At 49.5% G+C, this 14,574-nt stretch overlaps 1 protein-coding gene across 1 annotated transcript in view; it reads right to left on the reverse strand.

Moving 5' to 3' along the window:
* Positions 1–14,574, reverse strand: part of ADGRB1 (adhesion G protein-coupled receptor B1) — a 238,589-nt gene that overhangs the window by 96,968 nt on the left and 127,047 nt on the right. The window contains 1 exon segment of the mRNA XM_025208578.1: positions 1,130–1,268. Coding sequence (XP_025064363.1) covers positions 1,130–1,268 — 139 coding nt within the window.

A 14,574-nucleotide genomic window follows, 5' to 3' on the forward strand; every position in this document is an offset into this window, starting at 1 on the left:
CCCCCCCCGCCCAGCCCCTGACACTTGTCTTCCTTCCCCCTCCCCTTCCCCTGAATTAAACCGGTGTTTAAGGAGCGCGGAGCAATTAGTAAATCATGGGTAAGACCCCAAAACTGCCGGTGACCCAGCAGAGGAGGGCAGGGGAGGAGCATCTCTAGGCTGAAGAGGCCCAACTCGTTACAAAAATAATAATAATAATAAAATCCGATAGATCATGCAACCATGCAGGCTTTGGGATGAGATGCCGGAGGGACCTGCAGCCCCGGGTCTGGCCTCCGCTCCGCTCGAGGAGTTCAGCCCTGACATGGGATGGTTTCTAGGAATCTGCGACTTCGGAGCAGACGCCACCGTCAAAGCAGCACAAACTTTGCCCCCCTCCCTCGTCCTGGCGACAGTCACCGCGGCAGCCCGAGCACCGTCAGGACTTCCCGAACCGTGGCCCAGCAGCCCCCTGGCTCTTGGCCCAAGGTGCAAGGGGCAAACAAAAGGGATGGAAGATGGGAGCAGGGAGGGCATCCGACACGTGCGGAGAAAAAGTGCAGACACCCGGCACGGCGAACGCGCCCCGGCTCGGCTGACATTGGCATGCACGTCCACGGCGCAGGGACGGAGCGGTGGAGGGGAGCAGGATCCGACACCACCACCAATGCAGCAGCAGCAGCAACAGCCACCCGGATGCCTTGCACGCGCACGCTGCAATGGAGCAAAGGGGTCGGGGGGGGAGGACACCCGAAAAGGGGGGCTCAGAAGTGCTGGGCTCTGGCTGCCTCGGCCGGGTGGGATGCCGGCTGAAGGTAACGGTGACATTTCACTGCAGCAGGGCGCTCGTGGCTGGGCTGCTTTTTTAGGTCAAAAGCTCCCCCTTTGCACAGCGTGGCGTGTTCTTGCCTGGGTCATGCCGACATGCACGCAGACCCCAGCACCCTGTCTCTCCACCCAGCGCCCCAGCCGGCCCTGGTGATGGCTTGTCATTTAAATGTCACAGGCTGGCCACCGCTCCCTTAGGCTGTATTTCTCCCCCCCTCCTTCTTCCCTCCTTCCTCGCTCTCTCTCTCTCTTTCTCTCGCTCTCTCTCTCCCTTGGCATCCTTGCTGCTCCTTCTGCATGGCAGGGGATTGGCAGGACTTACCATGTCTGCACTGAGCTGGGCTAAGATGGCGAAGGTAGAGACTCGGTCACACAGGCATTTAGTTCGGAAAGGACCCACCGGGACCGTGCGCCAGCCGTAGCGGGACCAGGCACCGAGCTGGGAGGAGGAGGAGGTGGCTCTGTTGGAGGGAAGGGGAGGCAGAGCGCAGAGAGAGGAGAGAGACACACACATACAAGGGATGGGGGGGTAGAGGAGAGAGAGAGAGAGTGAGAGGCGGCAGCACCAAGCGCGCCCCCAGCCCTCCCCGCCTGCAGGGCTGGGCTGCAGGGAAGAAAGGGGGGCAAAGCCCCTGCACTGGGGGTGCCCGCCAGCCCCTGCCCAGGCATCCCCAACCCACAGCATCCTTGCATCCTGCCCCCAGCGACCCCCCCAGACCCGCCTGCATCTGCCCAGGAGGAGGAGGAGGAGGGTGATGATGCCTGCTGTGCTCGGCGCTGGACAAACCCACAGCCCCAAAGGAGCAGCTGGCAGCCCCAAGGGGAAATCCAGGAGGAAATAAAGAAGAGAGGGGAAACTGAGGTGCAGAGAGAGATGGCATCTAGATGAGGATGATGATGATTGCACCCTGCTGTGTTTAGGTGCCGGACAAACTCAGAGCCAGAGGCAGCACCCCATTTCAGCAGCTGGCAGCCCCAAAGGGAAATACAAAGGGGCAAGAAGCAGGGAAGGGAAACTGAGGCACAGAGGGAGATGGCATCTAGATGATGACAATGATGATGATGATGATGATGATGATTGCACCCTGCTTTGTTAGGTGCTGGGAAAACTCAGCGACAGAGGCAGCACTGCATTTCAGCAGCTGGCAGCCCCAAAGGGAAATACAAGGGACAAGACGGGAGGAAAAACCAAGGCACAGGCAGAGATGGCATCTAGATGATGATGATGATGATGATGATGATGACTGCATTCTGCTGTGTTAGGGGTTGGACAAACTCAGAGCCAGAGGTAGTGCCCCACTTCAGCAGCTGGCAACCCCAGTGGGAAAACAGGGGACAAGAAGGGAGGGGAAACTGAGGCACAGAGAGAGACAGCATCTAGGCGATGACAATAATGATGATGAAGATTGCACCCTGCTGTTTTAGGTGCTCGACAAACTCAGAGACAGAGTCAACAGCTGGCAGCCCCAAAGGGAAATACAAGGGACAAGACGAAGGGAGGGGAAACTGAGGCACAGAGAAATGGCATCTAGATGACGATGCTAATGATTGTGTCCTGCTGGACAAACTCCCAGCTAGATGCAGTGCCCTATCTGAGCAGCTGGCAGCCCTACCCAAAGGGAAATAGAGGAGGCAAGAAGGGAAGGGAAACTGAGGCACAGAGAGAGATGGCATCTACCAAGCCCATGGCCGCCCCACATTTTAAGCCCACTTCATGGACACAGTCTGGCCATCTAGGGCCAAGCAGGCAGAAATGCTTGCGGCTGGTCATCCTGCCGCGAAGCCTGCTCTGTGCAGGTGTTGTACAGGAGAGTTTCCAATGCTTCCAGTTAGTGTGTGCAAAAGCACAGCCGGCACATCAAGAGGACCCCCCACTTCCCTCCCCCGAAAGGCAAACCACTCCCGAAAGCCAGGATTAATGAGATCAAACCATCGGCTGAACTATAACCATCCATCTTCCCAGGACTCAGCATCAACATGCAAGTGCTGCCCGGCCAAGTCTAACAATGCATTCAGCAGATGGAAAGAGAGCGGCGCTGAGAGTGGGATGGAAACAGGTCGTTGCTTTTTAATGGGCTTTTTCTTTCTGTCTTTCTCTCTGAGACTTGGAAGTGGGGCAAACTCCCGGCAAACTGTCACCGAGCTCCAGTACTGTAACCCATCGGAGCAGCCGTGTTCACGGAGAGGTTGGAAACATTGTGGGGCTTCCCGGCAGCCCCCCGCAGCGCTTGGTGGTGGGGATAATCACCTGTGCAAACTCCCCAGGGAGCTCAGGAAAGGGGACAGCAGCAGCACGGCAGGGAAATACCGCTCTGAGAATGAGCCTGGGTCTGATGTGAGAGCTGTGAAATCTCCTTCAAGCAAAGGCTGGATGGGCGTCTGTCTTGGACAGTTCAGGAATAGCTTTCTTGCATCTATGCAAGGCGCAGGATGCGATGACCACTGAGGTCCCTTCCCTCCTCTGATTTTCTCCCTCCTTGGAGGAAGCATTTGTGACAGAGAGGCCAGAGGTGCTGCAGTTGCAGAAAGCATCGTGCTACTAATCCTAGGACAGGTCAGAAGTGAACAAAGTTTCTGTCCAGCTGCCTTTGGTCCTTGATCTGTGGGAGTTCCTCACAAGGCTCAAGAAGTCCCTATTTCTGCAGAAACTCCTTCCCTCATATGACCCAGTGGGCACATCTACACATGCACATTTACTCCACAGTAAACCAAATTACTGTGCAGGACAGGTGTGCGTCTACACATGCATGCCAATACTGCTCAGTAAATATGGCGACGTATGCCGACTTGAGCATAAATTTGATACCTGCATCATGCAGGTATCAAATTTACACTGGATTAGTTACTGTGCAGTAATGCATGTGTAGACACATGTAGAGTTCTACCTTTTTGCATTTTTTGTCTCATACCAACACAGCTAGAAAATACACCCCTTACTGCGCAGTAACACTCGCGTGTGGACTGACTTGAGACTCACTTTAGTCCCAAGTCAGTCTACACCCAGCATTAATACGCTTTAATGCCTGCACATGTAGATGCCAGCCTATTCCAGTTGACTGTGCAGTAATTTACTGCATGGTAAATTTAAGCCGGTGTAAATGCACATGTAGGTACACCCAGTGGAACCATTTTCCACCGCACCTTTCTGCCTATGTCTTCTCTGGGAAAGGGGCTTTAAGGGCCCTCCAGCCCAACCCCCTACACAGAGGTAGGTTGCACTGTTCCTATCCATCCCAGACATGCTCATCCAGGCTCTTCTTGATGACTTCTAGAACAAAGCAAAGTCAACAAACTCAAACAGCTCCTTCCAGCAGAGATGGGACGAATCACAGACAATGAGGGTGTGAAGGGACCTCAGGAGGTCACATCTAGTCCAACCCCCTGCTCCAAGCAGGACCAACCCCGACTACATTGTGAGTCTATGTTAGCATTGCCATTGTTAGGGTTCAGCGTCAACATCCAATGCAATGGTGAAAAGGTCCTCATCTCTCTTGGATGGTACACTTCCAGGCTGCCTTCTCCCGAGCCTGGAAAGTGTCTGTCACCAGATTTTCTTCTTCAGACTAAGCCCACCGTATCCATGTGGGGAATGAGGGAAACACGAGCACAACGGTGCATTGCCCTGTGTCCTCTTCAAACCAAACCGCCCTAAAAAATCAGTCTCAAATCAGCTTGCTCTTGGCTGGAGAAGTGTAGCAGCTAGAGCAGGAGCAATGGAGACATAAGCAGACCCATAAAGCTATTGCCGAGGGAAGAGCAGCAATGAGGAAGCGATGTGACAAGACGGATGGCTATGGAGAGACAGGTTTTACAAACCGCAATGGTCACACCGCAGATATGGGCTGGGGGGCCACGAGAAAAGCCAACACTCACAGTCACCTGGTTAAACTGATTGCTGATTGCAATCGCCCCTGGGCACTCTTCATCACGGACTGAAGCATCCCCGCTCCATTCCCGCAGGATGGAGATCAATGGTCATTGACAGACAGACAAAAAAGGGACGTGTTTTTTGCATGAGCTAAATTCACCGATCCCAAGGCCAGAAGGGACTGTCAGGATCACCCCCACGGACCTCCTGCATATGCCAGCCACGGAGCTCCCCTGAATTCATTCCTGTTGCAATGACAGCGCCCTTGACTTAACGATCGTCATAGATGCAGAAGAATAAGTTGGTACAATAGTCCCAGAGGTTAAATAACCTCACGGCTCCATTTGCATTTCATTTCTAGTCTTAACTTGCATAGCTTCAGCTTCCAGTCACTGGATCTTGTTAAATTTTGTCTGCACCTTCAGGAGACCTTTATTGTCAAACTTCTGCATTTACAGCCTGTGATCATCAAGTCACTCCTCAGCCTTCAATTTGTTAAACTAGGGAGATTGAGCTCTCTCTCTTCCTGAGCCATGTTTTCCAGTCTTTTAATCATTCGCTTGGCCCTTCCCTGAATCCACTTCAATTTGTCAGCACCTGTCCTGAAGAGCGACAGCAAAGTTGCAAAAGCGCCTTGACCAATTCTTTTAAAACTCTTGGGAGGCAAGGTCCCTGGACCTGCTGGCTCAAAAAGTTCTGCATTTAGTAGCTGTCCTCCTGAGTCGCTCTCTTGGAAGGGAAAGGGTTTCATCACCATGTGAACTGACTGCATAATCTACTTTCTCCCAAATCCAGAATGGAAACATGCATTACACACTGGTGCCTTTTCTGCATTATTAACCACTCAATCATTTCCACCTGGTACTGGACCGATGCTGTTATTAAAATCCCTTCATATGATTCTAGTAAAATTGTCTCTTCTGATTTGACTCATAATTGACTTACACGTTGTGGAATTGGCCTTTTTAGATGGCTGGCTGGGTGAATAATTGCACGGACAGACCTACACACAGACAGACCCACATGCTCTGTTTGCACTGAATGGAAGGCTATTGGGAGTGAGAGCTGACCCCCCAAATCCCATCCATCATCCAGGTTTTAGTGGAAACAGGGCGTGGATCTGAGCTGCTGATCTGCACCAAGTACAAATCATCTAAACAAATGGCCCAGCCCATACCCTCCATGGCAAGCATTTCCCACCCTGCGGAGAGGGTGAAAGAAGAAAGGCGCAATAGTAGTTATTAGTCAGGTTGCTTAATGCACTATAGGAAGGTGCTCTGAGAGCATATGAATGAGCATGGTATCGTGGACCGAAACAGCACATCACCTCCCAACACCCCCACACCTAAGCACAGCTGTGATCCATACGTGTAAGGCAGAGTAAAGCAGATGGCAGGGTAGATTTGCACCTTATTACACCAAGAGACATGTGCGTGTATGTGTGGGTGACTAACCAAAGTGTGTGTGTAGTGAAGCAGCTCAGGGAGAGAGAGAGAGAGAGAGTGTGTACATGGTGATAACACAGTAAGAAAACTGCTTTATAATAACCACACCGTGTGTGTGTAGGACCTGATCCAATGCTTGCTCAAGTCAGTGCAGAGAATCCCATTGAGTTCAGTGAGCACTGGATCAAAGCCACATAGCTCTTATATTAAACACCATCATAAATCACAGGAAAAGGGAGGTGCGGGACATCCTGGAGCGCACCCTCAGCTGGTGCAAGCTGGCTCAAAGGAAGTGGAGTTACTCCAACTTCCAGCACCTGCAAATCTGGCCCCCATGTCACCAAAAAAGAGGACCGAGCATGCATCTCAGATGCCTCCCGCAGGGACTTCTTTCCACCCTGTGGTTTCATGGACCCCAGCTCAAAGAATATTGTCCCTTCTCCTCCTGGCTCCTCCATCACAACGGCTGTGGTTTCTGTGAACACGCTTTGATCCTCCAGCCTCTCTGTGAGGTCCCGTGGGAGCAGGACAGGGAAGCAGGCATGATGTTAAAAAACTATCTGGGGGAAATCAGAAGCCTTCCAGCTCCGCGGATATGAGTCATGCTGCTCTGCTACACAGCGTCGGTCAGTAAGGTGCTCTGCAAAACCAACAGCAGGCAGCTTGGGAATGGACCCCGCACGATGCCTAGCACTTAAAGCCACAAGCCTAATCACCTCCATGTGAGCCTAAACTGGGATGTACATGGCTTATAGCAGTTGTGCCAACCCCTTACTTGAGCTGGATTTGCCCATAAATGCATTAACCTCACAACACCCAGGGTGCAGTAGGAAACTATTCTTGTTGTAACCTGCTATCCTGCCCTGCCTTCTTCCTACCTGCCAACTAACACAGCTAACGGCCTCTCAGTATTTGCAATAGCATCACAAAGTGCACAGTTTCTGGGAGCATTTGATGATAAGTGAATCTCATCCTTCATGGAGAAGTTGAAACAACTCCTAAATGACCACACTTTAGCTTCCACTTTGCACAGCATGGAGTGGACACACACCAGACTCACCATGAATCAATTAAACATGAACTAACCTCTCCCTTTCCTGCATATACACACCTTGTAATGCAGGATAGGTTCATGGATTCATAGATGGTTAGTGGCTGGAAGGGACCTTGTAGGTCATTGGGTCCAGTCCCCCTGCACTAGGCAGGAAAAGACACCTGGGTCAAGTGACCCCAATGAGGTGACTGTCCAGTCTCCTTTTGAAGGTTTCCAGGGTAGGTGACTGCACCTCCTCTGCAGGGAGTTGATCCCACAGTCTGGACACCCTGGCTGTGCAGGAGTTTTTCCTGGTATTAAGCCTGAAGTGGCCTTCCAGGAGTTTGTACCCATTGCTCCTGGTCTTCCCCGGGGGTGCCCTAGTGAACAGCTGTTCACCGAGCTCCTAATGCACTCCCCTGATGTAGCAGTAAGCCACTACCCGGTCCCCTCTCAGCCTGCTCTTCTGTAGTCTGAAGAGGCCCAGGTCCCTCGGCCTCTCTTCGTATGGCTTGTCTTGCAAGTCCCTGATCATACAGGTGGATCTTCTCTGGACCCTCACAAGTTTTCTCCAAGTCCTTGCTGAAGTGCAGCACCCAGAACTAGACGCAGTACTCCAACTGCGTTCTCACCAGCGCGGAGTACAGTGGGAGTATCACTGCCTTAGTTTTACATACGATGCATCAGTAGATGCACGCCAGCGTGCTGTTTGCCCTGCTGACCACCGCCTCGCGCTGACGGCTCATGTTCATGCGATGGTCGATGACTACCCCTAGGTCCCTTTCAGCCATGGTGCAAGTCAAATTGTCACCCCCGAGCCTGTATGTGTGTTGTGGGTTGTTTGCACCCAGATGGAGCACCTTGCACTTCTGAGTGTTGAACTTCATCTGGTCCCAATACACCCAGCTCTTCAGCCTGTCCCGGTCCACCTGTATCTGCAACCTATTATCTGGCATGACCACACTGCCCCATAACTTGGTGTTGTGCACAAACTTGGCCAGCAATCTCTTCCCTCCTCCATCCAAATCACTGATAAAAATGTTGAAAAGCACCGGTCCAAGCACAGGCCCCTGAGGGACACCACTGGCCAAATGCATCATTGTTTTATGCAAAGTGAATGCAAATGTTTTATGTATAATTGTTTTATGTTTAATGTATAATTGTGTTGTCTATCCGTTTGGAAGCAGGAGACCTCTGTCCAGGAACGGTGACTGTTATGTTACAACATGTGTTGGTACACACTTTGGTACCTTCTGTTTTTCACTCATCTAGCAGGAGGGTTGCTGTGTGGCTTCTGAGAAAATCCTAAAACACAACCCAAAGGGTGGGAAACCCAGGAGGCAAGTTGGAAGGAAACCAGAATGTGTGTTTTTCATGTGATTGTTGCTTATTTTTTTTAAGTACCATGATATGTTAGCCATCCTCATGACTTTTGGAAGTCAACTCATGACTGCTGAGTGCTTGCAAGAGGCAAATTATAAACTATACACCCATCACTCCCAAAGCAGCTAGAGCAGAATGCAGGCAGGTTACAGGGACAGCCCCTAAAAGGGTTAGATGATGCTGTCTTTCCATACAAAGAACAAGCTCATTATTACAAATCCCCAAAGGACCACAGAATCATAGAAAAATAGGGCTGGCAGGGCCCTCAGGAGGCCTGTGCCAACCCCCTGCTCTAGGCAGGAACAGCCCTATTCAAATCATCCCGTCCAAGTGCTTATCTAACCTATTCCTAAAACTAAGCAGACAAGCCTGCCATACAGCTACAAGACTCATTGCCCCAAAACATCCTGACCTGGAACAGGTAAAGCATGGGGACGAGGGCACTGTCAGTGTCCTACCACTGCAAGGACTGTTAAAACGCATTCGAAAGATCCAAGGAAGAGGTTCATGCCGTCCACTGCAAAGGAAAGCAAAACCCCCAGAGTTTAAAAGAAAAAAGAGTTAAAAGATGGTGCTTGCTATAACAGGGTTGGCCACTGTGCTGGCTCACCCCGATGAAACAATCCGATCCTGCCCTTGGGCTTGTTAAAGGTGGGGTTTGGTGTCATGAGGTTGTGCTGAGCATAGGTAGGTGCCTGCACATTCATATGTGTGTGTACATGTGTGTCAGGCTGTTTGTTCCCATTGGCTGCAAGAGGACTGGGGTCTTTCTGACTGCCACACGCCGGGTGCAAGGCAGGTTGCTCTAGCCCCACTGATGTGAGTGCAAGTGTGTCTGAGTGCAAGATGTAGGTTTGCCGGGTAGTTCAGCAGCAAACACAAGTACTAAAGTGTTTCTCGCAGCGCACGTTGTAATGTAAGTGTTGCAGTTCACACATATGGGGCGTGTCTACGCATGCATATTTACTGCGCAGTACCTGAAATTTCTGCACAGTATGGGCACATGTCTACACATGCCCACCTCTACAGTGCAGTAAATATGGCAAAAAACGCTGACTTGAGCATCATGCAGGTATCAAATTTGCACCCAATTAGTTACTGTGCAGTAACGCACATGTAGACGCCTTACTGCGCAGTAACGCTGTTTGTGTGGACTGACTTGGGACTAACTTTACAGTCCACACACAGCGTTAATGTGTTTTAATGCCTGCATGTGTAGCTGCTGGTCTATTCCCACTTACTGCAGAGTAAATTACTGCGCAGTAAATTTAAGCCAGCATCGATGTATGTGTAGACAAGCCCACAGTTCCTCTGCTTCAGATATAGACAGACAAAACAATCATATTAAGTTAAAAGGGTGCGGGATAATTCAGGTTAAACTGATCTGTGAAAATTGTTTGGTACGTCTGCTTTAGTCTGTGGTAAGCGGAAGATAAACTGGAATGATTTAGGAATTGTTTCATCAGGGATAAAGTATCTCAATTTACCCCAGGATAAAGGGGACAGAAGAAATAGTCACAGTGGATTAGTTCAAGAGGGAGTTAATCCCTTTCCATATGAATTTGGTATATCTGTTTCATCTGTTCCTACAGATGTTCTTATGTATAAAAAAATAAATGACTGACCTGATCCAAAGCCCAGGGAAAGCTTTTCATTGACTTCAAGGGACTTTGGACAAGGTCCTAAAAAAATCTGGGTGTCTATATGAAAGTACCATCTGAAAGGAGACACCGAGTCCTGCACCTTGTCGAGGAAGTCCTTTACCCTGCAGGACACAGCGCCCGATTCGCAATAGAAAACCACATGGGGAATAAACAGGGAAGAAGATGATAGCTATTTATAAATATTAAGCAGAATTAATTGGGGTGCTCCCACGGGACCGCTGAAATAAGGACATTTGCAAAAGGAAGAATTTAATACAATGTAATAGACTGTGAGACAGACCAAAGGGGTGGAGGGAATCCTCCAAACTCCATCACATGGTGCTAAAAGGGACACCAGATTAGTTTATTCCCTCTGGAAGCCGAATTTCTCCCTGGTGTAATCCCAATGCTATTCCACCGAGAGAAGTGTGAGCGTGTGTTCCCAAGATGGCTGTAAACTCTATTAGGAGACAAGCAATTAAGCCAATCTTATATACTCCAACGGCAGCTAAGCAACGTGCTTAAGGGCTTTCCTAAACAGAGGCACTTTGCTGAACTGGGGTCTCCAGCAAATGAAGAGCCTTTGTTGTAGGAACAGGCACAAAACAGAAGGAAGCTTTAAAACATGGAGCCCGTCATTCAGGCCACAGTAATATGTAAATGCTTCTTAATTCACATGAGCTCCCCTGCTCGCGACCTCCCGCTAACTCGACAGGTCAATCGTGTGCTTGGCTTGACTCCATCCAGCAGATTGATTATTAATTTGGAGAGCTGGAGACTGCCTCAAAGTTAATCCTTTTTTGTGGGATTCCCAAAAGCAATTTTCATTTCCAGCAAAAGGCCATTCCAACGCACCTTCCTGACACGCTGCGAGAGTGTGCCGGCTGGCTTTGTGAAATGGGCTCGGGGGGAAAAAAAACTAAAATCACTCTGTCTTGATGAGCAGATTCTGGCCCCGGCTTCTCCTGGCCCTCGTGGCTGACTCAGGGGCTGATGGATGCTGGGGAAAGGTGAAATGAAAAGCACTTCTCCTGTCGTCCCTCATTGCTTTTGGCAAACTGCGGGCTGCAAAAAATCGGATTAAGATAGATCCTGAAACAGGGCCCTGAACCCGTCACAGGAGTGGGCTTCAAAATCAAGGCTTTCACTACAGATGTGTCAAAATCAAACTTTACTTCCAAATACAAAACAAAAAGGTGCTGGACCCCAGCGCCGACACAGCTTCCTAGAAGGGCAGCGATGGGGGAATTTCAGCAATTTTGGTGGCCTGTCCCTGACAGAACTGGATGGAGGTCACCGAGCTGCTGCAGACACATCGCCAAATGCTCAAGGGACTTTAAAGGATGCAGGTTACAGCCCGAAAGCTTGCACCGAAAAGCATTTTTTGCAGCTGTTTAGTGGGTCTAATAAAAGGTATGGCCTCTACCACGAGTTCTGAATACAAGGGACTTTAAAGTCTTCCGGAGATGGAGCCAGGGATGTGGAGGGTCACAACGTGATCCAGTGGGGCTGCTCCCTGTTTCACCCATGTAAACCTCGACTTTTGTCGCCGCTGTTGGTGAAGTCACTCTGGATTTCCCAAAGCAGACGCCAGCCTCCGAGCTGAAAGACCAGACATCCCAAAGCCATGGTATCTACATTACTGACTTCCTGCACCATGCCACGTCAGGCTGAAACATGCTATTCCAAGCGCACCACCACCACCACCCGGGACGTGGCATACATTGCTGCCCCCAGGCATTAAATCTTCTTCCCTCTGGGCAAGCAGTGCCCACAGCAGTGGGGATATGCCCCGAACCGATGGCAACGGGGCAGCCAATTCAATTCGCACAATTCTACAGAAACCAATGAAGCCGTGCTGATTTGACGCCGAGGATACAATCCGATACCTGGCTTTTATTTTCCAGCACTCTCCACCCACAGATCTCAAAGGAACTGAGCACAATTAGCCCCATTTCACAGATAAGGACACTGAGGCACAGCAAGGTGACAGTTGTCCAGCGTCACCCCACCTGCCCATGGCAGAGCCAGGAACGGACCCCTGGTCTTTTTGAGTAATAGTCCCCGGGTCGGTTCCACAGCTTCTCGATCGGTGCATGCACCAGACATTATCTTACCGGGTTAGGATGCTAAATGCATTTACGCAGCCACTCACAAGCACAAATGTCAGACGCTCTATATCACTCCCAGCTGCCAATCTGCCCTGCCAAGACCCAGCTGAAACCCCACTGAATTTCAGCAGCCCAGAGAACCACATTTAGCAAAAAACCGTGGGCACATCTACACGTGCGCTTTAATGCGCATTAGTCTATTTTAATGCACATAAAAGCATCACCCAAAAAAGTGTTCTTTAGCTCATGCGCCTTAAAAATAGGGTAATGTGCATTTTCCAGTACCTCAAAATGATTTCATGTGCATTGCCTAAAGCGTATTAATTGAATGTCTAGACGCACGTCAAATGCTCTTAAAAAACCACAACATCCCTCCTCTGCACAGAAATATTCTTCAGAGCGAGACTACCTCACAGCACAAGTCTTGAGCGAGATGCAACTAGGCCACCAACGTTGTGCTTAGATCTCTGATTTTCAGGATCATTCGAAGCATCTTTGGCTTCAAAGCCATTTCCCTGGCCTCTTTTTTTGGCAGCCTGCATTTGGTTCTGAAATAAAACGATTCTGTGTCAGTAGGGAAGAATCTATAATCAGATTATCAACTATGATTAAATTAGCTCATAAAAAAAAAAAAAAGAAGAAGAAGAAGAAAAAAAAAAAGGAGACAGCTATTGATCCAGTTAGTCAGGGCATGGAAAATGAATCCAGAGGAAAAAAATAATATTACTTTTCAATTCAAAACCAGTTTGGCTGATTTACTTCTGATTTTACATAAATAAAAGGCAGGCACTGCTGATCTAGGAATACATTCCAGATTGACCAGGTGTAAAGGAGGGTGTTTGGGGGGTGGTAGGAGGGTCACAAACAAGGCTTCGTCCCAGCTGTGAATCCATAAGCGCATCTAATTGAATTGTAGCATTTTGCAGAGGACAAGGTTACGTACAATCCGCAAATTAGCCATAGAAAAAGGAAACAGCCCATATGTAGCTTCCAGTCTGAAGCCTTAATTAACATAAACAATGTTAAAATGCACAAAAAAAAAATACACGTTACCATTGAAATACAGCATATGGCTGCCTAAATACCCACAAGATTATCTGGAGATAATCTTTGCAGACACCATAAATACAGCTGATGCCGAGCTGTAATGATGCTCATCGGAAGCCCGGCACATTCCAGTAGAGAGGAAATCACAACTTCCTGAGCCACCTCTTGGCTTTTGGGCTTGGATCCTAGCTCTGCATCTAAAATGCTTGAAAATATCCAGAGCGTTTGGCTGATTATTCATTTGTCTCTGCCTACTTTGTGCCACCGCCTAAAGTCAAGCCTGAAATGCTAAAACATTACCATCCCTAGTACTTTCAGACCTTCCTCTATGACATGGGCGTCTTATGAACTCTACCATATTTACAACTAATAATCATAGGAGCAAATCCTCATTTTATTCTCATTTTGTAGTCCTGATAATGCAACACACACAAAAAATCAGGAACCAGGCTTAAAACTCATCAGATGTTTATTTCTGTATTTATTTTTTTGTTAATAATATGTTTGCAGTCCTTTTCATTGGTCTTCTGGCAAATGAACTTTTACGGATCAAGCTTTTGAGATAACCAGGAAGACTACAGACTTGTAAAACCTGAGATCACACGGCTCCAGGCTGTGGGTCTTCAAAGAAAAAATGCACTAATGGTGATGAGACTCGTGATAGAATCCACAAAAGCTGGCAACGCACCATGGGTTTGTCTCCATCGCGCCTACTCTCTGCATCGTTACTCTAGGTAGAAACCCTTGAGTTGACCATGCAACCTAGGCCAGCTGTGGGATGCTCCAACCTCTCTTCTTACACGAGCTACTCAGGGATCAATATGGGAACTCGGGGACCAATATGGGATGACTAACAGAATGGACTGTGGCGGGCCAGTAAGGGGCGCTCCTGCATTGAGCCGCCCACCTCCCTGCGCCCGACCACCTTCCAGGCTCCGAGTGCCTCCCTGGGGTGCCTCCCGTCTGGCGAGTAGCTTACTCACTCGTATCGTCCAGAGGTGCTTGTTGTTTCCTCTGGAGGCAGGGCACTCTTGGAGCACGCGGTGATGAGGAGAGAGCCAGGTTCAGATTCACCTGGATGACCGCATGGCTAAAGGCTTCCCCTTCTTCCTGGCCCAGGCCTTTTTATCACCTCTCTGACCTCAGCAGCCAGTCCAATCGAAGCTGCCAATACTGGCTAAAAACAGTCCAATCTGCAAAGCATCCCTGGCTACCTGGGCCCGCGCGCAGGGCCGGG

Source organism: Alligator sinensis, unplaced genomic scaffold, assembly GCF_000455745.1.
Source record: "Alligator sinensis unplaced genomic scaffold, ASM45574v1 scaffold326_1, whole genome shotgun sequence".
NCBI lineage: Eukaryota > Metazoa > Chordata > Crocodylia > Alligatoridae > Alligator > Alligator sinensis.